General features: G+C 34.7%; 1 protein-coding gene across 1 annotated transcript in view; it reads right to left on the minus strand.

The window, feature by feature from the left end:
• The window catches only part of COL24A1 (collagen type XXIV alpha 1 chain), a 410,068-nt gene that overhangs the window by 74,531 nt on the left and 309,355 nt on the right, over positions 1-26,182 (minus strand). The window contains exons 39-44 of the mRNA XM_043575479.1: positions 25,221-25,274; positions 23,485-23,592; positions 20,071-20,124; positions 19,746-19,799; positions 19,034-19,090; positions 10,531-10,584 (exon numbers count right to left, since the gene is read on the minus strand). Of these exons, the coding sequence (XP_043431414.1) occupies positions 10,531-10,584; positions 19,034-19,090; positions 19,746-19,799; positions 20,071-20,124; positions 23,485-23,592; positions 25,221-25,274 (381 nt within the window). The remainder of the gene's footprint in view (positions 1-10,530; positions 10,585-19,033; positions 19,091-19,745; positions 19,800-20,070; positions 20,125-23,484; positions 23,593-25,220; positions 25,275-26,182) is intronic.

Genomic DNA, 26,182 nt, shown 5'->3' on the forward strand with positions numbered 1-26,182 from the left:
ATGTTGACAGTATAATATGCTTATTCCCACTATATTTCCTCTCTTTCTCAAGCCTTACATGAATTTATCTTGATGTTTGGGATGTATAGTTTTCTGGAAGACAACTATAATTTACTATATCTGTTTTTATGCTGATTAAATGTTCTTATTATATGTCTTCTACATGTGATGCCCACAGAGGCAAGTACTGTATCTGGGGTATCCAGTATTATACTTATGTCTTCTAGCTCCGTTCCTGGCCTATGGCAGACACTCAAATATATGATGAGTGGACAGAGATTTTATTATGCATTACACATAAGATCTGTCATGTATAATGATTCCTAATAAGTACTAAGTACTTACTACTAAGTATTTATTGATGATAATGAGCAAGACACATGACTTTTGTAATTCTCAGTTTCTTCAAGAGGAAAAGAGAACAAAAGATGGTGAACAAGATTTTTAAAAATTTCTAACTGTTCGCAGCAAAATGGAAGCAAAATCTACATTATCATTCAATTTTTTTAATCCCAAAAGATAACTGTGAGCTCACTACAATTGTAAGAACATTTGTAAATATAAAAATATTTTTAAAAAGATTGGTGATAATCATTCAGTCATAGAAAGGCATGGAGTACTAAAACATTCTACAACATCAATTACAATATAATACATTAAGTGAAATGAAGCCAGACACAAAAAGCTATATATTATACAATTCCATTTATATGAAATATCCAGAAGAGATAACTCAATAGAGTCAGAAAACAGAGTAATGGTTGCCAAAGCCTGGGAGAAATACAGACTGACTGCTTAATGGGTATGAGGCTTCCTTTTTAGGGTAATGTAAATGTTTTGGAACTATGTAGCGTGTGATGGTTGTACAATATTGGGAATGTACTAATATTTTTGAATTGTACACTTTAGAATTGTTAAAATGTTAAATTTTATATTATGTGCATTTTAGTACAATTAAAAGAAGGGTTGACGATAATGTTAATCATTAGTTTACCATAGTGAAATGATAGTATATACACTTTAAAATGATAGAAAAACAAACATTTGAAAATTTCACCTGAGGCTACAACAGAATAATATAGCTATAAATAAAGCACAGTTCCCCTATATGAATCAAACTTGTGCTTGGAAAACCTGGCAGGGGACAAGTGTGGATATTTCATGGCTTTCAGATGTCTAAGTAATAAAATTATTATGGCTTCCTGGTTCATGATGGCTTGTTTAGAATAAAACCACCAACAAATTACAAAATGACCTCTAAAGACTAAGGACATAGGATAGAATAAGTCATAAAGGAAGATGTGGATCAAACTAACTCATGAAATATTGACAACTGAAAACATAATCAGGAATATTTGTGGAATGAGGAAGGAGAAATTGATTCCACAGTGAGCCCAGGAAGAAGTTCTCTGATGAAGGATTTCTGAATAAGGTGTGACTATTCAGAATAAGACAGGCAGGGTTTCTCTTCTGTTAGCCAGATGAAGAGATTCTTTTCTTCTTCCAAAAGAATATCTATTTGTTTGTTTGCCAGTAAATTTGCTAGTTTAGCAACCAAATATTTCACAGTTGGTAGAGGCCAAAAGAAGATATTGCAAGAACTTGATTTTCCTGAGAATGTGTGAAGTTATGCACAGAAAAGGCTAAGGAAGGTGTTTTCCAAAATGGCACAGCAGCATAGAAGTTCTCAGCTTGTCTCATCGCTGAGGTGCAGCTAGATCAGCACCAAACCATTTTGAACACCTAGGAAATTGATCCGATGATTAACACAACAATCTGCATAACTTGAGCCACAGAACTCGGCAGGTACACGGTGCGAAGAGGTGAACTGGGGGATAAAAAGTTGCAGAGGGTAAGGAGGTGTTGTTCTGGACAGAGAACAAAGGAAAAGGGGGAGAGTGCAGCACACTAGGATCATATAGGAAAAGCACTCCCCCCAAAAGTAGCTGGAAAGAGTGGAAACACTGACAAGGGACTGAACAAGAAATCTGTTCTTAGAAACCACTGCTGGGGAGAAAGGAGAGGGTTACAATACCATTAGGAATCTATAAACAGTGGACCACAGAGTTGGAAGTTCTGGAGCTCAATACCTGGCAGTGCTCTAGTTTTGAGTAAATCCCCAGGAGCAGACAGCAAGGTTCAAGGGGTCTGTGGGCCACAAGGGGAGAAGGGGTTCCTCTGCTTTGAGTGCATTTGGTAGAGGCCATATGGCCTCCCCACAGGCAAAGGTCCCAGCGGACTCTGGAGAGCAGCCTCGTTTGCTGATATTGGGACAAAGACACCAGAGTGCAGTGAAACCTGGTGCTGGCCGTATGTTGTGATTTGCCATAATCTCTGAACCTCTGCTGCTGCACCACTGCATGAACACATTCTGGTGCAAGCTGGCCATTGCTCAGTGAGACATTCCCCCAGAGGGTCAGAGTGGGTCCAACCTGCAGGGTTCTCTGAAATGAGGGGTTTGGAAACACATCCCCATCTGAGATAAAACTCAGGAGGGAGGTGCTGCCTAACAGGCTGATGACTTGGACATGGACAGGGTATAAGTGGGGAATGGACAGAAGCCTGAGACAAAGGAGGGTTTCTTGATTATGGGTCGGTGAGAGCACAAAATTCCTGTGCCAAAAACTAGGAAGTTAGGTGAAGCCATTTCCACTGCCCCTGCCCATGCACACGGGCATGCACGCCACACCAATCCACCCCAGTAAGCTAAGCAGTGACACCTAACGAAGAATGGAGCTGTTACAACAAGTCCCACCCAACTGTGACCTCTAAGTGCAGCCCCCTAGAAGACCAGCACAAGTCACTCCATGTGCTTAGTGTATGGAGTATAGAGTGCTTCATAGTTTGAGTTCTAGGGGAAACTGGATGTAACTTCATTCAGGTTTCATTCTGTTTCCTGGTTTATCTATTATTTTTTTGCTTCTGTGTTTGTTTAAATTGTTTTTCCCCTCTCCTTTCTTTTCTTTTTCTTGGATAGAGAAAGAGAAAAATTTATTTTTATTTTCTTTTTAAAAAAATATGTTTAAGTCTTTTTACTATGTTTTTGTTTTTTTGCAAATCTTTGTATTCTATTCCACTTTCTTTATTTCATTTTATTCTACTTTATTATATACACGTTTTTTATGTTTTTAAACTTTTCTTACTATTTTTTTTCATTTTCTTTCCTATTGTTTCTCTATTATATCAAAATTTTTCAACAACCACCAAAACACACCTAGGATCTAGCTTCCTTTATTTATGTATTTTTTTGTTTCTCATTTTCTCATTTTTATTTTTTACTTTATCAATTCTTTTTCTTCTTTCAAAATGACAAAACTAAGGAATTCACCCCAAAAGACAGAACAGGAAGAATTGACAGCCAAGGGTTTAATGAACAGAGATATAAGAAAGATGTCTGAACTAGAATTTAGAACGATGATAATAAGAATACTAGCTGGGGTTGAAAAAAGCATAGAATCCCTTTCTGCAGAGATAAGTAAAATCTAGTCAGGACAAAATTAAAAAGGTTATAACCAAGATGGAATCTCAGATGGCTGCCACAACGGCAAGGATGGATGAAGCAGAGCAGCGAATCAGCGATATAGAAGACAAAATTATGGAGAATAATAAAGCAAAAAAAGAAAGAAAGAAAAAAGAAAAAGGGAAGCTAATGCAAAAAAGCATGATACAGGAATTGGAGAACACAGTGACTTACTAAAAAGGAATAACATCCAAATCATAGGAGTCCAAGAAGATGAAGAGAGAGAAAAAGGGGTAGAAGGTTTATGTGAAAATATTATAGCAGAAAACTTTCCTAATCTGGGGAAAGACACAGAAATCAAAATCCAAGAAGCATAGAGAACTCCCATTAGATTCAACAAAAACCGATCATCAATGAGGCATATCATAATCGAAATCACAAAATACACAAACAAGAAAAGAATTATGAAAGCAAGGGAAAAAAAGTCCTTCACCTATAAGGGAAGACAGATCGGGTTCACAGCAGACCTATCCACAGAAACGTGGCAGGCCAGAAAGGAGTGGCGGGATGTATTCAACGTGGTAAGTTGACAAAATATGCAGCCAAGAACTCTTTATCCAGCAAGGCTGTCATTCAAAATAGAAGGAGGGATAAAGGGTTTCTCAGACAAACAAAAACTAAAGGAGTTAACTAAACTAAACCATCCCTGAAAGAATTTAAGGGGGACTCTCTGAGGGGAGAAAAGATGACACAAAACAAAAAAGGCCAAAAGCACTGAAGATTAGAAAGGACCAGAGAACATCACCAGAAACTCCAACTCTAAAGGCAACACAATGGCACTAAATTCGTATCTTTCACTATTCACTCTAAATGTCAATGGACTAAACGCTCCAATCAAAAGACGTAGGGTATCAGAATGGATAAGAAAACAAGATCCATCTATATGTCATTTACAAGAGTTTTAGACCTTCAGATTGAAAGTAAAGAGATGGAGAACCATCTATCATGCTAATGGTCACCAAAAGAAAGCTGTGGTACCCATACTTATATCAGACAAACTAGATTTTAAAATAAAGACTAACAAGAGATGAAGAAAAGCATTATATCATAATTAATGGGTCTATACATCAAGAATACCTAACAGTTGTAAACACTTATGCTCCCAATGTGAAAACACTCAAATATATAAATCAATTAATCACAAACATAAAGAAACTCATTGATGATAATACCATAATAGTTGGGGACTTCAACACCCCACTTACAACAATGGAAAGATCATCTAAGCAGAAAATCAACAAGGAGACAATGGCTCTGAATGACATACTGGACTGGATAGACTTAACAGATATATTCAGAACATTTCATCCTAAAGCAGCAGAATATATATTCTTCTTGAGTGCATATGGAACATTCTCCAGATCAGATCACATACTGGGACACAAATCAGCCCTCAACAAGAACAAAAAATCAAGATCATACCGTGATCATATATTCAGACTGATCATATATTCAGACCACAATGCTATGAAACTCAAAATCAACCACAAAAAAAAATTGGAAAGACCACGAATACTTGAAGATTAAATAACATTCTACTAATGAATGAATGGGTTATCCATGAAATTAAAGAGGAAAGTAAAAAGTACATGGAAGTCAATGAAAATGATAACATGACAGCCCAAAACCTCTGGGATGCAGAAAAGGCAGTCATAAGAGGGAACTACATAGAAATCCAGGTGTTCCTAAGGAAGATAGATCTCAGATAAACAACCTAACCTTACACCTTAAAGAGCTGGAAAAAGAACAGCAAATAAAGCCTGAAAACAGCAGAAGATGGGAAATAATAAAGATTAAAGCAGAAATCAATGATATAGAAATTAAAAAAAAAGTAGAACATATCAATGAAACCAGGAACTGATTTTTTGAAAGAATTAACAAAATTGATGAACTCCTAGCCAGTTTGATCAAAAAGAAAAAGGAAAGGACCCAAATAAATCACGAATGAAAGACGGGAGATCACAACCAACATTGCAGAAATACAAATGATAATAAGAGAATATTATGAGCAATTATATGCCAATAAATTGGGCAATTTGGAAGAAATGGACAAATTCCTAGAAACATATAAACTACCAAAACTGAAACAGGAAGAAATATAAAATTTGAACAGACTTATAACCAGGAAAGAAATAGAATCAGTAATCAAAAATCTCCCCCCGCCTCCCAAAAAGGAGTCCAGGGCTAAATGGCTTTCCAGGGGAAAGCCTGGAATTTTACCTGGAAACATTTAAAGAAGAAGAGCTAATGCCTATTCTTTTGAAACTGTTGCAAAAACTAGAAATGGAAAGAAACTTCCAAACTCATTCTGAGTCCAGCATTACCCTGATTCCAAAGCCAGACAAAGACCCCACTAGAAAGGAGAGCTACAGACCAATTTCCCTCATGAACACTGATGTAAAAATTCTCAACAAAGATACTAGCCAACTGGATCAAACAATACATTAAAAGAATTATTCATCACGATCAAGTGGGATTTATTCCTGGGATGCAGGGATGGCTCAATATCCACAAATCAATCAATGTGATACATCACATTAATAAAAGAAAGAATAAGAACCACATGATCGTCGGGGTGCCTGTGTGGCTCAGGCGGTTGAGCATCTGACTTTGGCTCAGGTCATGGTCTCGTGGTCTGTGAGTTCAAGCCCCGCGTCAGGCTCTGTGCTGACAGCTCAGAGCCTGGAGCTGCTTCAGATTCTGTGTCTCCCTCTCTCTCTGCCCCTCCCCTGCTCATGCTCTGTCTCTCTGTCTCAAAAATAATAAACATTTAAAAAAAAAAGAACCACATGATCCTCTCAATAGATGTAGATAAATCATTTGACAAAATACATCCTTTCTTGATAAAAGCCCTCAAGAAAGCAGGGATAGAAGGATCATACCTCAAGATCATAAAAGCCATGTATGAAAGACCCACCATTAATATCATCCTCAATGGGGAAAAATTGAGAGCTTTCCCTCTAAGGTCAGGAACATGACAAGTGTGTCCACTCTTACCACTGTTTTTCAACATAGTGTTGGAAGTCCTAGCCTCAGCAATGAGAAAACACAAAGAAAATAAAAGGCATCCAAATTGGCGAGGAGGAAATCAAATTGTCACTTTTTGCAGATGCCATGATACTCTATGTGGAAAACCCAAAAGATTCCACCAAAAAACTGCTAGAATTGATCCATGAATTCAGCAAAGTCACAGGATATAAAATCAATGTACAGAAATTGGCTGCATTTCTATACATCAATAATGAAGCACCAGAAAGAGAAATCAAGGAATCGGTCCTATTTACAATTGCACCAAAAACCATAATATACCTAGGAATAAACCTAACCGAAGAGGTGAAAAATATATACACTGAAAACTATAGAAAATTTATGAAAGAAATTGAAGAAGACACAAAGAAATGGAAAAACATTCCATGCTCATGGATTGGAAGAATAAGTATTGTTAAAATGTCAATACTTTCCAAGGCAATCTACATATTCAGTGCAATCCCTATCAAAATAACACCAGTATTCTTCACAGAGCTAGAACAAAGAATCTTAAAATTTGTATGGAACTAAAAAAGACCCTTAATAGCCAAAGCAATCCTGAAAAAGAAAATCAAAGCTGGAGGCATCATAATTCTGGACTTCAAGCTGTATTACAAAGCTGTAATCATCAAGAAAGTATGATAATGGCACAACAACAGACACATAGACAGAACAGATACTGGCACAACAACAGACACAACAACAGAATAGATAACCCAGAAATGGACCCACAAACATATGGCCAACTAATATATGAAAAAGCAGGAAAGACTATCCAATGGAAAAGCAACAGTCTCTTCAGCAAATGGTATTGGGAAAACTGGACAGTGGCATGCAGAAGAATGCTCCTGGACCACTTTCTTACTTAAAATTAAACTCAAATTAGATGAAAGACCTAAATGTAAGACAGGAAGCCATCAAAATCCTAGAGGAGAAAGATGGCAAAAACCTCTTTGACCTTGGCTGCAGCAACATCTTACTTGACATGTCTCCACAGGGAAGGAAACAAAAGCAAAAATGAACTATTGGGACCTCATCAAGATAAAAAACTTCTGCATCGCAAAGGAAACCATCAACAAAACTAAAAGGCAATCAACAGAATGGGAAAAGATATTTGCAAATGACCTATCAGATAAAGGGTTAGTATCCAAAATCTATAAAGAACTTACCAAACTCAACACCCCAAAACCAAATAATCCAGTGAAGAAATGGGTAGAGGACATGAATAGACACTTTTCCAAAGAAGACATCCAGATGGCCAACAGACACATGAAAAGATGCTCAATATCACTCATCATCAGGGAAATACAATTCAAAACCACATTGAGGGGCGCCTGGGTGGCGCAGTCGGTTAGCGTCTGACTTCAGCTAGGTCACGATCTCGCGGTCCGTGAGTTCGAGCCCCGCATCAGGCCTTGGGCTGATGGCTCAGAGCCTGGAGCCTGTTTCCGATTCTGTGTCTCCCTCTCTCTCTGCCCCTCCCCCGTTCATGCTCTGTCTCTCTCTGTCCCAAAAATAAATAAACATTGAAAAAAATATTAAAAAAAAACAAAAACAAAAAAAACCCCAAAAAACCACATTGAGACACCACCAGTGTCTCACACCAGTGGTGTGACACACTAGTCAGAGTGGCTAAAATTCACAACTCAGGAAACAACAGATGCTGGGGAGGATGTGGAGAAAGGGGAACCCTTTTGCAGTATTTGTGGGAATACAAACTGGTGTCTGGAACAGTGTTGAAGTTCCTTAAAGAATTAAAAATAGAACTACCCTAAGGCCCAGCAACTGCACTACTAGGAATTTATCCAAAGGGGCGTGCTGTTTTGAAGGGGCACATGCATCTCAATGTTTATAGCAGTGCTATCAACAATAGCCAAAGTATGGAAAGAGCCCAATGTCCACTGACTGATGAATGAATAAAGATGATGTGGTATATATATACAATGGAATATTACTTGGCGATGGAAAAGAATGAAATCTTGCCAGTTGCAATGGAATTAGAGTGTAACATGCTAAGTGAAATTATTCAGTCAGAGAAAGACAAATGTCATATGACTTCACCCATATGTGGAATTTAAGATATGAAACAGATGAACATAAGGGTATGGAAGCAAAAATAATATAAAAACAGGGAGGGAGACAAATCATAAGAGATGCTTAAAGATAGAGAACAAACTTAGGGTTGCTGGAGGGGTTTTGAGTGGGGGGATGGGCTAATTGGGCAAGGGGCAATAAGGAGAACACTTGTTGGGATGAACACTGGGTCTTATAAGTACATGATGAATCACTGGATTCTATTCCTGAAATCATTATTATACTATATGTTAACTAACTTGGATGTAAATTTTAAAAAATTAAAAAATGAAAAAAATGAAAAAAACAAAATGAACTAACAAAAAGAGTCATGTTGTTTTTCAAGCAAAAAAAAAAAAAGCTAAGGAAGTTTAAGATGCTTTTCAAATTTTTCTGGAAGCAGTGGGTTGGCTTCTCAACCCAAAAAGTATCTAAATACACTGAATTCCTTGGATTAAGAAACACTTATAGATCCAAATGTTATGTAAATTGGAAACAGAATATACGTGACATTAAAAAAATGTTTCTCTAAAAATAGAAGAAGTACAAGATGGCCACCACAACAATTTCACAAACATTTAGAGTGACCTTCAACATTTACTTCAAAGAGAATTTTAGGAAGTGAAAGTTCATTTTTCAGATTTCAGGCTTAAGGAAATTAATATATTGACGATAGTTACCTACCTACCAGCTTGTCCATTCAATCTGGCTATTTAAGTCTTCATTTCAAATATGGCCACTGATATTTTACATGGGAGAGGGGTATATTGGATCAAACAACCCATCAATTCACTATTAAAAATGAATTATGTTTATATACATATTATATACTATTATGTACAAAACTCAGAACAAAACATTGTAGAAGAAAGAGAGAGGTCATATTCAAATTAGGGAGCTAAGATATCTGCACATTAAAAATAATTAGCAAATATATTAGCAACATAAGATGGTAAAATATTTCTATTGAATAACTTCTATAAATAATAAATATTATAGGACTGAGGAATATGGAAAAATTACTGTTAGGGTGAGCTTAGGAAAAGGGAGTCTGTACTAGATTATGAAGGAAAGATAGGATTTATGTAGATAAAGTTTAGATAATACTGTGAGTATGCACAGAATGTTGTGAGAAAATGAATGACATAGAAACTATAGGGAGAGAGTTAGCAGATGACCAATTTGTTTAGCAACTGACACTATAAACAGGAAGGGAAGAGAGATAAGACAGGAATAGAGAACATCCTAAACATAAATATGCTAATAAAAATGACACGGAATAAATTCTATACATAATCTAATACAATTTTGGCTGATGAAGTTGGTCTCATAAAATCCTTCTAAGAGTGGAAGAGGACAAAAACTGACAGAAGGCTTGAGAATATAATGACATTCATCCACCTATTTGACAACTCTATAGAATTCCTATTATACATCAGGAACATTATGTTCTAGAAATTGGGTATATAATGATGAAAAAGCCAGACAAGAGTCTCATTTTCATGGATCTTACTTTTTGGTAGGGAAAGACAAGACACTAAACAAAAAACCAAATGTATATAAAAAAGTGGTTAGATAATATAGATAATATAGTGGTTAGATAATATAGGCACTAAATATCATGAAGTAAATCTAATATGATGCAAAGTGAAGAACAGAAAGAGAAGGCCTTTCCCGAAGTAATATTTCAGCTGAGATCTGATGATGAGAAAAAAGCAGCAATGGGAGGAGGTGAAGATGAGTCCAGAAAAAAAGGAACAGAAAGTACAAAGAACTAGGCTTCTTCTGGGATCAAAACCTTAAGATATTACTCATAACTCAATGATGCTTATTTTCATTTGAAACTGAGCAAAACCACCAGAGAACACTGATTCAATTTAGAAGCAAGGTGTGAAATTTGCTGTAATTACCTTATAGCCCTCTGCTCCAGGCTCTCCTCTCTCTCCTTGTTCCCCCACAGGACCCTACAGAGACCACATGCAAAAACAATCAGTTCCACAGCTGGATCCAAGAATTTGTGAATGCAGATAATACAGTTAGTGTGGCATATTTTTTCCCCAAAAATGTGAAACCAAATGTATAATTATTTGTTTAGTTCCACTAATATATTTCAAAAGACTGAATATCAATAACATTAAGAACATCATAAGCATTGAATTATTTGAAGAGAATCTCATAATGATCTTGCTAGGAAAAATATTGAAGAAATGAAGTCCATTTAAACATTATGAATTTTCAGATGGATGAAGTATGTTATACATGATGTCAAATTAACTTGCATTTTTACTTAATGTTAAAATGATAGAAAAAGATTTAATCTGGATCATTCAGCCATGTAATCAATTCCATTAATTAGAAGATCAATTTAATCATCTTTTTATTTATTTATTCTTATATTTTGAAGTACAGTTGGCATACAATATTATAATAGTTTCAGGCATACAACATAATGGTTTGACATTTATACACATTATGAAATGATCACCAGAATAAGTCTGGTCACCATCTGTCACTATATGTAGTTATTATAATACTATTGACTATATTCGCTATGCTGTACTTCACATCCCCATGACTTACGTATTTTATAACTGAAAGTCTATAACTCTTAATCCCTTCACCTATTTCACCCATCTCCTTATACCCTCCCCTCTGACAATCACCAGTTTGTTCTGTGTACTTATGAATCTGTTTCTGTTTTGTGTTGTTTTGTTTTTTGGACTCCACATGTAAGTAAAATAATACAATTTGTTCCTCTCTTATTTCACATAGCATAATGCCCTCTAGGTTCATTTTTGTTGTCATGAATGGCAAGAGTTCACTCTTTTTATGGCTAAGTAATATTACATTTTGTGTGTGTGTATATATATACATCTTCTTTATCCATTTGTGTATCAGTGAACACTTAGGTTGTTTCCATATCATGGCTATTGTAAACAATGCTGCAATGAACATACATACAATGAAGATACAGGTGTATGTATCTTTTCATATTATGTTTTTCAATTTTTTTTCAGATAAATACCCAGATGTCAAATAGCTGGATCCTGTGGTATTTCTATTTTTAATTTTTTGAGTAATCTCCATACTGGTTTACGTAGTGGCTGCACCAATTTATATTCTACCAACAGTGCATGACGGTTTCTTTTTTTCCACATTCTCACCAACATTTGTTATTTCTTGTTCTTTTTTGATACTAGTCATTCTGACAGTGATGAGGTGAAATCTCACTGGGTTTTGATATGCATTTCCCTGATTAGTGATGTTGAGCATTTTTTCATATGTCTATTGGCCTTCTATACGTCTTCTTTGGAAAAATGCCTATTCAGGTCCTCTGCCCATTTTAAAAATCAGATTGGTTTATTTGTGTTGAGTTGTAGGAGTTCTTTATATATTTTGGATATTAATCTCTTACTGGATATATCATTTGCAAATATCTTCTCCCATTTGCCTTTTTGTTTTGTTGATGATTTCCTTTACTGTAAAAAACTTTTTAGTTTGATGTAGTCCCAATTGTTTATTTTTGTTTTTATTGCCTTTGCCAGAGGAGGCACATACCACAAAAATACTGCTAAGACTGATGTGCCAGAGTTTATGCCTGTTCTCTTTTGGAAGTTCTATGATTTCAGGTCTTACATTTAGGTCTTTAATCCACTTTGAGTTTATTCTTGCATGTAATGGAAAAAAGTGGTCCAGTTTCATTCTTTTGCATGTAGCTGTCCAGTTTCCCCAACACCCATTATTGAAAAGATTATATTTTCCCCATTGTATATTAATTGATCATATAAGTGTGTGTTTATTTCTGGGCTCTCTATTCTGTTCCATTGACCTATGTGTCTCTTTTTGTGCCAGTACCAAACTGTTCTGATAACCACAGCTTTGTGTGCAGTTTGAAATCAGGCAGCATGATACCTGCAGCTTTCTCAAGACTGTTTTGGCTATTCAGGGTCTTTTGTCATTGCATACAAATTTCAGATCATTTGTTCTAGTTCTGTGAAAAATACTATTGGAATTTTGATAGGAATTGTACTGAATATGGAGCTTGCTTTGGATAGCATAGACATCTTAAAAATATTAATTCTTCCAATCCACAAACAATGTATCTTTCCATTTATTTTTGTCATCTTCAGTTCTTGCATAAATGTCTTATAGTTTTCAGAATATAGGTCTTCTGCCTCCCTGGCTAAATTTATTCCTAGATATTTTATTATTTTTATTCAATTATAAATAAGATCATTTTCTTAATTTCTCTTTCTGATAATTTGTTTTTATTGTATAGAAATGCAACAGATTTCTGTATATTCATTTTGTATCCTAATTTAGTAGTTGTAACAGTTTTTTGGTGAAGTCTTTATTTTGTATTTACAGTATAATGTGATCTACAAATGATGACAGTTGTGCTTCTGTCTTACCAATGTGGATGTCTTTCCTTTCTTTTTCTTCTCTTATTGCTATAGCTGACATTTCCAGTACTATGTTGAATAAAAGTGGTGAGAGTAGGCATCTTTCTATTATTCCTGATCTTGGAGGAAAAGCTTTCAGCTTTCCACCATTGAGTATGATGCTAGTTGTGGGTTTGCCATATATGGCATTTCTTATGTTAAGGAATTTATTGAGAGTTTTCATCATAAGCGGATGTTGAATTTTGTCAAATGCTTTTTCTGCATCTATTGAGAAGATCATGATTTTTAGCCTTCATTTTGTTAATGTGGTGTATCAAGTTAATTGATTTGCAAATACTGAATCATCCTTGCATCCCTGGAAAATATCTTATTTGATTGTGGAATATGATCCCTTTAATGTATTGCTGAATTTTTTTTTTTTTTGCTAATATTTTGTTGAAAATTTTTGTATCTATGTTCTTCAGGGATATTGGCCTATACTTTCCTTTTTTGTACTGTCTTTTCTGGTTTTGGTATCAGGACAATGCTAGCCTCATAGAATGAATGTGAAAGCATTCCTTCCTCTAATTTTTCTTGAATAGTTTGAGAAGGATAGGTATAAACACTTCCTTAAATGTTTGGAAAAATTCACCTGTGAAGCCATCTGGTCCCTGAGTTTGGTTTATTGGGAGTTTTTTGGTTACTGATTCATTTTCATTACCAGTAATCAGTCTGTTCAGATTTCTATTTCTTCCTGATTCAGTTTTGGAAGATTATAAGGGTTTAGGATTTTATCTTTTTTTTTTTCTAGGTTGGCCAATTTCTTGGCAAACCTGTTTGTAGTAGATTTGGGGATGCTGTGCTTTTATTTCCATTTGTCTTCAAACAAAACTAATGTTTAGTTAGCAGAATGTTGTTTAGCTTCCATGTACTTGTGTTTTTTATCCATTTTTTTTCTTGGTATTTATTTCTAGTTTCATATCATTGTGATCACAAAAGATGCTTGATATGATTTCAATATTCTTAAATTTATTAAAATGTTTTTTGTGGTCTAACATGTGCTTTTTCCTAGATAATGTTCTGTGTGCACTTGAGAAGAATGCATATTCTGCTGTTTTTGAATGGACTGTTCTGTATATACCCATTAGGTCCCTCTGGTCTAATGTGTTGTTTAAGGTTACTATTTACTTATTGACTTTCTGTCTGGATGATCCATCTATAGATGTAAGTGGAGTATTAAAGTGTCCTACTCCTATTGTATTACTATCAATTTCTCCCTTGATGTCTATTAATATCTGCTTTTTAAATTTAAGTGTTTCTAAGTTGGGTGCATAGATATTTATAATTGTTATATCCTCTTGTTGAATTGAACCCTTTATCATCATGTAGTGCCCTTCCTTTTGTCTTGTTACAGTGTTAATTTTAAAGTCTATTTTATCTGATATGATACCCCTGGTTTGTTTTTTTTTCATTTCCACTTGGAGTATTTTTTTCTATCCTTTCACTTTCAATCTGTGTGTGTCTTTGGGTCTGAAGTGAGTCTCTTGTAGGCAGCATATAGATGGGTCTTTTTTTTTTAATTTTTTTAATGTTTCTTTATTTTTGAGAGAGAGACAGGGAGACACAGCGTTCGAGTGGGGGAGGGGCAGAGAGAGAGACACACACACACAGAATCTGAAGCACGCTCCAGGCTCTGAGCTGTCAGCATAGACCCTGATGTGGGGCTCGAACTCACAGACTTGAAATCATGACCTGAGCTGAAGTCACTTAACTGACTGAGCCACCCAGGTGCCCTGAAATGGGCCTTATTTTTCTTATCCTTTCAGTCACCCTATGTCTTTTGATTGGAACATCTAATCCATTTAGATTTCAAGTATCAACTGATAGGTATGTACTTAGTGCCATTTTGTTAACTGCTTTCTGGTTGTATATGTAGTTCTTTTCTGTTCCTCTCTTGCTCTCTTCCTTTGTGATCTGATGATTTTCTTTAGTGTTATGTTTGGATCCCTTTTTCTTTATTTTTTTGTGAATCTATTGTAGGTTTTGGTTTGAGGTTTCCATGAGTTACATATATAACACCCTATGTACATAGCAGTCTATTTTAAGTTGATGGTCACTTAAGTTCAAACACATTCTAAAAGCCCTACATTTTTTATTCCCTCTCCCCATGTTTTGTGTATTTGGTGCCATAATTTACATCTTTTTATTTTGTATATCCCTTAGGTAATTATGTAGATATAGTTGTTTTTTCTACTTTTGTCCTTTAACCTTCATACCAGCTTTATAAGTAGTTGATCCACTCTCTTAACTATATGTTTGCTTTTACCAATGAGCCTTTTTCTTTCATAATTTTTTTTTTACCTCCATTTATGGTGTTTTCTTTTCCATTTTAAGAAGTCCCTTTAACCTCTCTTGTAAGCCCAGTTTAGTGGTGATGAATTCCTTTAACTTTCATTTGTCTGGGAAACTCTCTATCTCTTTAATTCTGAATGACAATCTTTCCAGGAAGGGTATTCTGGTTGTAGGTTTTTCCTTTCAGCACTTTGAGTATATCAGGCCTCTCCTTTCTGGCCTACAAAATTTCTGCTGAAAAATCAGCTCATGATCTTTTAGGTGTTACCTTGTAAGTAACCAGTTGCTTTACTCTTGCTGTTTTTAAGATTCTCTCATTACCTTTAATTTCTGACAATTTACTTACTCTCTGTTGGTGTGAACCTCTTTGGGTTCATCTTGTTTGGAGCTCTCTGTGCATCTTGCAGTTGGATGTTTGTTTCTTTCTCCAGGTTAGGGAAGTTTTCATTTATTATTTCTTCCTTTTGTCTTGTTACACTCTTTGCTTTAAAGTCGACTTTATAAGACTTCTGTTGATATTTATTGTCCAAGAGTTTCCTTAAACTATCCTCTTTTTCTTAACCTTTTTTCTTTTTGCTCTTCAGTTTGGATGACTTCCACTACCTTGTCTTCCAGATCGCTGACCTGTCTATATCCTTTAATCTGCCATTGTTCTCCCTAGTGTATATATATTTTTTTCATTTTAGCTATTGAATTCTTAAGTTATGATTAGTTATTTTTTATATTTTTCTATCTCTTTGTTGAATTTCTCATTGTTCAACTACTCTTCTTCTGAGTTCCATGAGCATCTTTATGACCATTACTTTGAATTCTTTATCAGGCAGATTGTTTATCTCTGTTTCATTTGGTTCCTTCCTGAGGTTTTGTCTTATTTTATTTGGAACGTCCTCCTGTCTCCTTGTTAGGCTTGACTCACTGTGTGTGTTTCTATGTATTGGGTAGATCAGCTATGTCTCATGGTCTTGATGGAATGGTCTCATATAGAAGGTGTCCGTTGGGCCTTAGAAGCACACTCCTCCTTTGTCACCAGAACCAGGTGCTCCAGGAGTGCCCTGTGTAGTCTCTTTGTGCCTTCTTATTGCTGGCATGCTTGTGAGTGGGGCTGGCTCCTGGCCCATTGGCTGCAATGACTGGCCACAACTACTGTGGGCACACTGGTGGGCAGGACTGGCACCTGACATGGCTGGCTGAGAGGTCTGGCTGTGGCGGCTGTGGGTGTGCTGGTGGGTGGGATAGCCCCTGGTATGCCTGGCTATGAGGTCAGGCCAGGACTGTTGTAGGCATACTGATGGGTGGGCCTTGCCCCTTGTTCCTGTCAGGAGCCACTCTGGAAGGGTGCCAGTCCAGGCCAAAACTACTCGTTTGGTGTGTTGGAACAAGAGCTACTTTGGAGAACACCAGTCCTGGGCAAGGCCACCTGCAGAGTGTGGCAGGATGGGAGCTGTTTTGGGAGACACTGTTTAATGATCTTTTTAAAAGCATCTAATAGCTACCTACGTTAACATTCTTGATCAGAAACTCTGTTGTTTATTCTTTTTAATTTTTAAGATATAAATTAACCTAATAAAAATTGCATCTATTTATTTTTAATCTGTATGGTAGTAGCTAATAAACCTACACTTTTAACTTTTTTTCAAATATTCCTAATATAAATTCTTTGATATGATAGACTATTCAAATTATCTAGTGTAAAATATACTTGGAAAAGCAATTTTTGCATACAAGGACCTACTGTCTAAAAAGAAAGTCAAATTGAAATCCTTGTGAAAACCATAAAATTGATGAGGACAATTGATCGACAAATTTTAACTTATTCCTATGTGAGTAAAGATATTTGACATAATGTAAGGACAATAATCTCTGACTCTGTTTTAATGATTTAGAATATTCTTGGTTTAAGTTTCACACCTGTTTTATGTCTACTAGACAAAATAATGATTGTTATGCTAGACTTTTAATATATTTATTATATTTTAGTGACATTCTTTGATTCTGGTGTACTTTAATCTGGGGAAAAAACAAGCACTTTTATACACTATTTGCCCATATGTTTCCATTTGCTTTTCAGTTTTTGCATTATTTCCATATTTTTCCCTGTCAGGGCTTTAGAGAGACTAGAACATATTTGATAAAAACCTTATATATATTTTATAGATAACTATGCCTCTATATGAGATGGCTTCATTTAATCAGAATAATTCTAAAATCTTTTGTATTTCTAAAACAAAATATAACTTTCACTCATCTCGAAAGAGCCAGATCAAAGCACCAGAAGTAACTACATAATGTGATCCTTCTGCTTTAGTATTTAAACATATTTTTTAATGTTTATTTATTTTTAGGAGAGAGAAAAAGAGACAGAGCATGAGCCGGGGGAGGGGCAGAGAGAGAGGGAGACACAGAATCCAAACCAGGCTCCAGACTCTGAGCTATTAGCACAGAGCCCAAAGCGGGGCTTGAACCCATGAACCATGAGATCATGACCTTAGCAAAGTCAGATGCTTAACTGACTGAGCCACCTAGGCACCCCTAGGATTTTTAAAATCTTATATGATATCATGTAGAAAATTGAAAATCAAACCAATTATATTTACTTCTATGAGTTAAACACTTTTATTCTACCTATTTAATTTACATATGCCCTTTAAGATTATTTTCATAAAATATGAATATAGAGATGGTCATTCAGATAATCAAAGCTACAATAGCTATTTTTCTTTTTTTTAACATATATTTTTAATGTTTATTTTTGAGAGAGAGAGAGAGTGGGGGAGGGGAAGAAAGAGAGGGAGACACAGAATCTGAAGCAGGCTCTAGGCTCGGAGCTGTCAGCACAGAGCCTGATGTGGGGCTTGAACCCACAAACTTGGAGATCGTGAGCTGAGCTGAAGTCAGATGCTCAACCAACTGAACCAGCCAAGTTCCCCTATAATAACTTTTCAAAACAGAGTTTATAGTTAACCTTCAGATACTTAATTAGAAGACTATGGACCAGTGATCTTCAAAGGGTATTGGTTATAATAACTGATTAAGTTTTAAAGTCATTTGGTAACTATATGTAAATTACTATAAAAAAGTATACAGGTCAGATTTTTTTTAATACTCAGAAATAAATCTGAATTTGATGATTTTTTAAACATTTTTTTACTATTTATTTACTTTTGAGAGAGAGAGAGAGAATGAGCAGGGGAAAGGCAGAGAGAGAAGGAGACACAGAATCCAAAGCAGGCTCCAAGCTCTAAGCTGTTAGCACAAAACCCGATGCAGGACTCAGATCCATGGACTGTGAGATCAAGACCTGAGCCAAAGTCAGATGCTTAACCAACTGACCCACCCAGGCGCCCCATGAATTTGATGATTGAAGAAATGTCTGCCCTAAAATATCTAGAGTATAGTATTTTGATAAGCTCTGCAAAAGGTTGTTATAGTGCATTTCATGCTGAAAGTTAGATTTGGAAAGTCACCGTAATTAAACTACATACTATGCTAAGGATCTTGACTTGGATATAAATAGATTTTACATTTAGATAATACAACTATAAATAGTATGTGCCTACAAAACCATGTTATGAAACTAACAGAATAAAACTCCCTGAAAAGATGTGATTGGTCATATGAATCTATTATATTCATTGCATTTTATCTTGAAACATCAAAATAATTTTAGAAAAAGACCTACTGGTTCACCTCGAGGCCCAGGTGGTCCTAGCACTGTGCTATCTTCTCCTGGATAACCCTATAATGAAGATAATTATTTACAAACAAAATCAAATCAATAAAATAAACTTTGAAATATGTAGCTTATCATTGTCTCATATGTTATGACATCTACAATCTGGCTTTATCTTTTTTAAATGGAAAACTTTACCTATAAAACTTAGCACAGGATATTTTATACAGTTGTAATTCCTATATGGTTCTCAGAAGTGTCTATCAGCTTTAATTACATACAAAGCAGTTTAGGAATTTGTTCAAAGTTTCAGGTTTCCAGTGATATTGCAAATTAAGAGTAGTATTATTATAGTTATTCTTAACCCAGAACAATTTTACTATAAATTTTACTATAAATTTCACTATAAACATACTGGTAATTTAATCTAGAGTCTCACAATCTGTTTCAATAAGTAATTAATTTTAAGTTTACAAAGCTTTATAGATTACAAAGTACTTTACCATATATTATTTCATGAATATCTTGAAACAACCTATTGAAGACATTTTAATGACTTAAATTTTCATCTCTTGGTATTTACCTTCTACAATTTGCAATACTTCCCAAATTGAAAAGTGTTTTCTTTTATTCTTTGAAAATGTTTCCATGCACATTTTCAGAAAGAACACAAAAATTAAATATTTAACTTTACGATTGCAAAGTCAATATACACACATACCTTTTCTCCTTTAGGTCCTGGCAGCCCAGAAAGGCCTGGCTGGCCCTGGTGGCCCTAACAAAAGGACAAGAAAGTAGATATTCTTTGTATCATTTGTGCATGTTCTACCTAATACCACCAAGGACATGCCACCAAGGACATGCCATTAGATACTTCACTATTCTGAAAGAAAAACAAGATTCATTCTCTAGGGGGATGAAGCCTAAATTCAGTAGCAAGGTTTATGGGTGAGATTTCATCTTAATCTGCATAATTGGAATGACATCTTTATATAACCATTTTCATGCAAATACACACATTTTAATTTCCAATTAGAAATGATTACCCTATATCCTGGAATTCCTGGTTCTCCATCAGGTCCCATCAATCCTAAATGTCCCTAAAAAACAAAATAAATATTAGAGAGAAAATAGCCAACTGCTTGAACCATTACACTTGTACTCTGATTACTTAAAATTTAGAATTTCTGAAGTATAATATTTTACTTAGTCTGAAATGGGAAAACAAGAAATAACATTCTAACTTCTGTCTTATTTTTCTTCTGAACCACAAAAATCCCACCAAAAAAAATGTCTCTTCAGTTTACTTCTGGATGAATATTCTTAATCATATTAAGAAAAATACTTTCAGTTGTCAGAACCCCATAGGTTTTCAGCAAGTTCTTGGAAATGTAATGTGTATCTGTCAAGGTTTATAGTATATATATATTTTTAATGTTTACTTATTTTTGAGAAAGAGAGAGAGGACAGGGGAAGGGCAGAGAGAGAGAGAGGGAGACACAGAATCTAAAGCAGGTTCCAGGCTCTGAGCTGTCAGCACAGAGCCCGGCACAGACCCCGAAATCACAAACCATGAGATCATGACCTAAGCTGAAGTCAGACGCTTAACCAAATGAGCCAGCCAGGTGCCCTTATATCTGGTCCAAGTTTATGGTAGATGTGCCTCACTGAATATTAGAGTATAGCCTGAAAGTTTTTGATATTATCATGATGAGATCATGGAGAACTCCATACTCATTGATAGTTTCAGATGCTTTGATGAAGAAAAGTTTCAGCTCTGGTCAAAGTTGTCAAAGGAGAAATAGTTGGCAACTTATGTGTGATAATCACTCTGTTATTGCTCTTATTATCAATATTTTGCAGATGAGGATACTACATAATTTAAGGGTTATTCATAAATGCCTCTAAAGTACTGAAAATGTGACTCAGACAACTGAAAAGAGCAAAAATAATAATCCTAAAAATGTCTTACCTTTCATACTACCAAAAATTTCCACACCAATTCTCCTATTTAAGTTTGAAACTAAATAGGAGATGAGAAAATTAAGGCACAGAATAGGTTCATGCCTAACCAAATATCAGATTAACCAGAAGCTCTAAATATGATTATTTACCCAAAGAACCCATGAGAACCACCTATCATTTAAGTGGATATAAAGTTAAAACATAAAAGTAAGTAGATTTCTTATACAGCACCAATAAAAAGATATAATGGAAAAAAGATTGCATCATAAATCATAAAGTCCATAAGAAACCAACAGTAAATCTAACAGGATAGAGGTAAGAACAGAATAAAGGAAATAACAAAACTTTATTAAAGGACATATAAGATGATGTAAGTAAATAGAAAGACATATACTGCTTCTCTACTGAAAGATTCAATGTTAAAGGAAAATGAAGAGCTGATTTTAAAGTTGACATGGAAGGGAGAATTAAAGTAAGAGCTGAACTTTTCAGAAAAATGAATTATGGAATACTTGCTCTTCTCAAAAGTACTGTAATAATATAACAATTAAATAGTGTGGTATTGAACCCAAAAATAGGCTAACAGATTGACAGAAGAAAACAGAGAGAATGAAAACAGGTCAATAAATATTTGAGAGTTTAGTTTAGTGGGATGCAGAGTGACTATTTATTAAATGATTTTGAAACAACTGAAAATCTACTTGGAAAAAAGAAAATCAAGTTCTTTACAACTTATTTCACAGCAAAATAATAAACTTCATATGAGTTAGGAATAAAAATAAAGCTATAAAAGAATTAGAAGAAGGATATGGAAGAGTATTTTTATATACTTTAGGTAGGGAAGGCATTTCTAATGAAGAAATAAAACCTGTAAAGTAAAGGAGTGACAAATTTGAGTATATAATAATTAAAATCTCCAGCAAAAAGATATCAAACAAACAACACTAAATGTTAAATGACAGAAAGAGAAATTGTATTTATAATACATTTTGTAACAAATTTAACAAAAATATATTATCTAAGGGACGCCTGGGTGGCTCAGTCGGTTAAGTGTCTGACTTGGGCTCAGGTCATGATCTCACGACTTGTGAGTTCAAGCCCTGCATTGGGCTCTGTGCTGACAGCGTGGAGCCTGGAGCCTGCCTCGGATTCTGTGTCTCCCTCTTTCTCTGCCCCTCCCCCATCATGCTCTGTCTCTCTCTCTCTCTCAAAACTAAATAAACATCATATATATATATATGTATATATATATGTAATCTAAAATATATAAAGAGTTATTACAGTTTAATAAGAAAAAGACAGCAACCTAATGTAAATCATGTAAAGTGAATATGTAAAGGCAATTTCCAGAAAAAAAAATCACTTAATTGTAATCGGGGAGATATAAACAGAAAGAAAATGAGACACATGTTCTCATTTATCAGATTGTCAGACATCAAAAGGGTTAACATGAAGTATTGGCGGTGGGAGTGTATATTGGATGAAACCTTTTGGGGAGGCAGTTGGAGAACATGTGTCAATATTTTTAAAGTGAATATTCTCTTTAGACAAAATCCAAAGTAGGAACCTACTTTGAAGGCAATACTCTGGATTAGTTTCCATGTTTGTTAAAAATTAATCATATTAAATAAAGTTTTGTAACATACAAGCCCAAATCAGGAAAATATTAGTAATTTAAATCAAAGAAAGAAAGACCTGAAGTGGTAAGATGAATATGTCAAATGAGCCTGAGATAAACTTTCCTCAGACAACTGATGAATTATACAATGCTCTCAAGAAGGCTTTGGTGAAAAGTCTAGCATTTGTGACATTTAACGGAGACTAGGAAATACACATGCATTTTGTAGATAAGCTTATGAAATAGTGAAAACACTAAGTTTAATAATTCATGCATCTCTCATGCTGTGACTTTCTAAACAGGTCCAAATATATTAGCAATAAAATTTTGCTATTACAGGTTCAGAAGTATTTATGCTACCCTTGTTTCCAACACTATATAAAGTTCATGCAAAAGATTAAATATTATTAGATGTTACAGATATTGATCAGAGCCGGTTTAAAAAAAAATCTCCACGAGCATGTAGAGTCCAAGCTTATAAAGAAAAATCATTTTTAAGTAAATCTAATTTTCAAAAGCAATATGCCAATCCTGACAGCATAGTTTCATACAGATATTAAATTCTTATTTTAAGTGCAAGGCATATAAACTTTCCCACTTAGGTTAAGAGTTATAATCTGAGTTTTTAAAACTTCATTTCATATTTTATTTCCATTTTGAGTTTTTTCCCCTTTCCCTTTTTCATGTCCAGAAACCACTAAGCCATTTAAGTACTGTGGAATGCTTACAATTCTCCACAGCTCATGGAGGTAGATTATTTTCAATGGAACTATTGCTTTCTCTGTAAAATTAATCAAGGGATGAAACTTTAAGGACATGGATACATTTCTTTTCCATCCACAGTGAACTCAGGTCTGGAAATAAATCAAATACTAACCACAGCACCTCTCGTTCCTCTGGCACCCTTAGGACCACTTTCCCCAATTTGTCCAGGAGCACCTCTGCTTCCAATTTCTCCGGTGGGCCCTATTTGTCCTTTTTCACCCTGTGGACGTCGTTAGTAAGAGAGAAAAGTGGGAAAAAACAAATTTTTACCTAGATGAATTAACTATAGCATATACTTGAATGACACCGGAGGATAGTCTGTAAGCAAAATTCCGTAAATAGTAACTTGGGTTTACCTAGCTGGTGGTAGAGACTGCCACTGACAATAATAACATACCATCACCACCTAGGTTATCTGAAAGATATAACTGAAAGTAATTTAGGAGAAAGAACATTAAAAAAAATAATTTTGGCCAAACAAGCAGGGGAGATCTGGTGTTCATGTTGAATTGCCAATAACCAATTTTTTTTTATTTTGAATTTGTTAGGTATGTATGTATGTATGCATGTGTGCATGTATTTCTTGTTATCATGAGAAAACAAAGACTGTATAAGAAACCTGCTTCTATACACAATTTCAATCCCACAAAGATCTATTTAATGTATACAGTTTCCAGTGTATGTTTCTGTATATTCAGTGGCTTGGAGTCTGCCTTTAAAAATCCATAACATATTTATATCATTTAACATCCTTCTGAAAACTAGTTATCTTCTGTTTTCCATCAAGCTGACTGTACATTCTCTACCACCAAAATATGGCTGCTTTTAAACAACTTTAAGTGCTATAATTCATTTTCTGAAAGTGGGAACCAATCTGTTCTGCTGTAGACAATAAAGTCGATACAAAGAAAAACTAGACTGTGATCATAGTCAGGAAGGAAGTTTTTGGTATTCATAACAATTCCCAGGGATGCAGGCTACTGTAAAGAATTATACTGTCCCACTTCTAATGTTGATTTTAGATATAACATCAAATATGATGAAAAGAGACTTCAGTATTGGGGTTATTTTCATGGGTAAGAATGGCTACTAAAATTCACCTCATTCATTTTTCCTTACTTCTTATTCTAACTAATCCTGTCTCTACATTATGACAAAGATAGGCTGGGTGTATGTTAGTAGAAATGATAAAATTAGACTTTGGGAACTAGATATGGTGTGATTTGAAGCTCATTATAGTCATATATTCAGAACTGTTGTATTTGAATAAGAAAATCATACTTGAACAAATTATTGGCCCCATACAGAGATGAATTTTTCATTATAATGTTCCAGAATTTTATACATTTTAATTTTAGTAAGATATAAAAGAAACATATGAACCATATTCTGGATGTGTGTTTCTAAGTCGATATATGGTAAAGATAAAATAATTAACCTTTTCAATTTAGATAAACATAGTACTAATAAACCCAGAAACAATCTCAATCATAATCTTTTCCCCTAAACATTTTACTAAAGTTGTTACTAATACACAAATGGTGTAGTATTTTCCTTTTCTCTCTTTTCCTGCCCAAAGTCTACTGAAGAATTTTTGGCAAACAGGAGAAGAAAAGGCAAATATCTTCACAGAAACTACAGAGTGAGACAGTTGCCTTCAAATAATCAAGGCGATAAATACTCCTAAGTAGAGTTAAATATTAATTTATATAAATGTGCCTTTTAAAACCAAATTTATATTTCTTTATTACCATATATCTCATGCAAATAAAAATATCACAGCATTCTATGGAGCTCGGAGCACATCAGAAGAAAGGAGGCCTTAAAAAGATGTAAAAAAAAAATTACCTTTTTGCCTGGGCGACCTCTTTGTCCTGGAATTCCCACAATTCCTTCAGATCCCTGAATGTCCAATATAAAAAAGAAAATAAATTGTTAAAGAAAGGACTAGATGGCATATTTAAATACTTACATCACATAATCACTGAATTGAACATTATGTAAAAATGAGGGTTACTTTTCAACAATATTGTGTTTGCATAATTATCTAAAAATAGGTCATGATGATTTAGCGGTCTGTTACTAATGAGTAAAACTTACATATACAAACTGGTCAAGATAGACAAAATTAAACTGTTCTTTATTATAGGAAGAAAATTACTTGGTTTCATCACCGTTTTAATTAGTGAGACTGTAATTAAACTAAACCCAATGCATCCATTTTAATTTTAGCAGTTCTATGAGCTACTACTGTGGGTTCAACATCTTGTTGAATGTATAGGATTATAAAATATATATATAAAACATGGTGAAGAAGAATCTCAAGATCTTATTGGAGTAGTAGATTAAGGAGGTTTTCTTTGGTCTGTGGAAAAAAAGGAGAGAGGGAAATGGATGGAGAAAAAAGAAGTAGTCATATTCAACTTTAAAACAGTATTTTCATTTTAATCTGTATTTTATTCAGACAAAGTAGACTGAAAGTTTTCAATACATACTTTTTTTTTGTAAAATTGGCTAAAATATTTTAGATGTCATGTGTATTTGCAGGTCAACAATAATTAGGCTTAAATGAGATCCACAGTAAGCCAGGGTGCAAGTTCTGAAACGGCCAACAATTAATCACAGCACTCCTTGCATTAGTTTGGAAATGAAAATGGAAACCTCAAATTTGTGTCCCAAAGCTTGGCAAACTGCAAAAATGATGTAGACAAGAAATAAATTGTGGTTTACCACTGTGCTATGGAGGCTCTTGATAAATATTTGTTGAACGAATAAACAGATACCTAAGGAAGTGACTCATGCCCTATGCT

This window comes from Prionailurus bengalensis, chromosome C1, assembly GCF_016509475.1.
Source record: "Prionailurus bengalensis isolate Pbe53 chromosome C1, Fcat_Pben_1.1_paternal_pri, whole genome shotgun sequence".
Classification (NCBI taxonomy): Eukaryota; Metazoa; Chordata; class Mammalia; order Carnivora; family Felidae; genus Prionailurus; species Prionailurus bengalensis.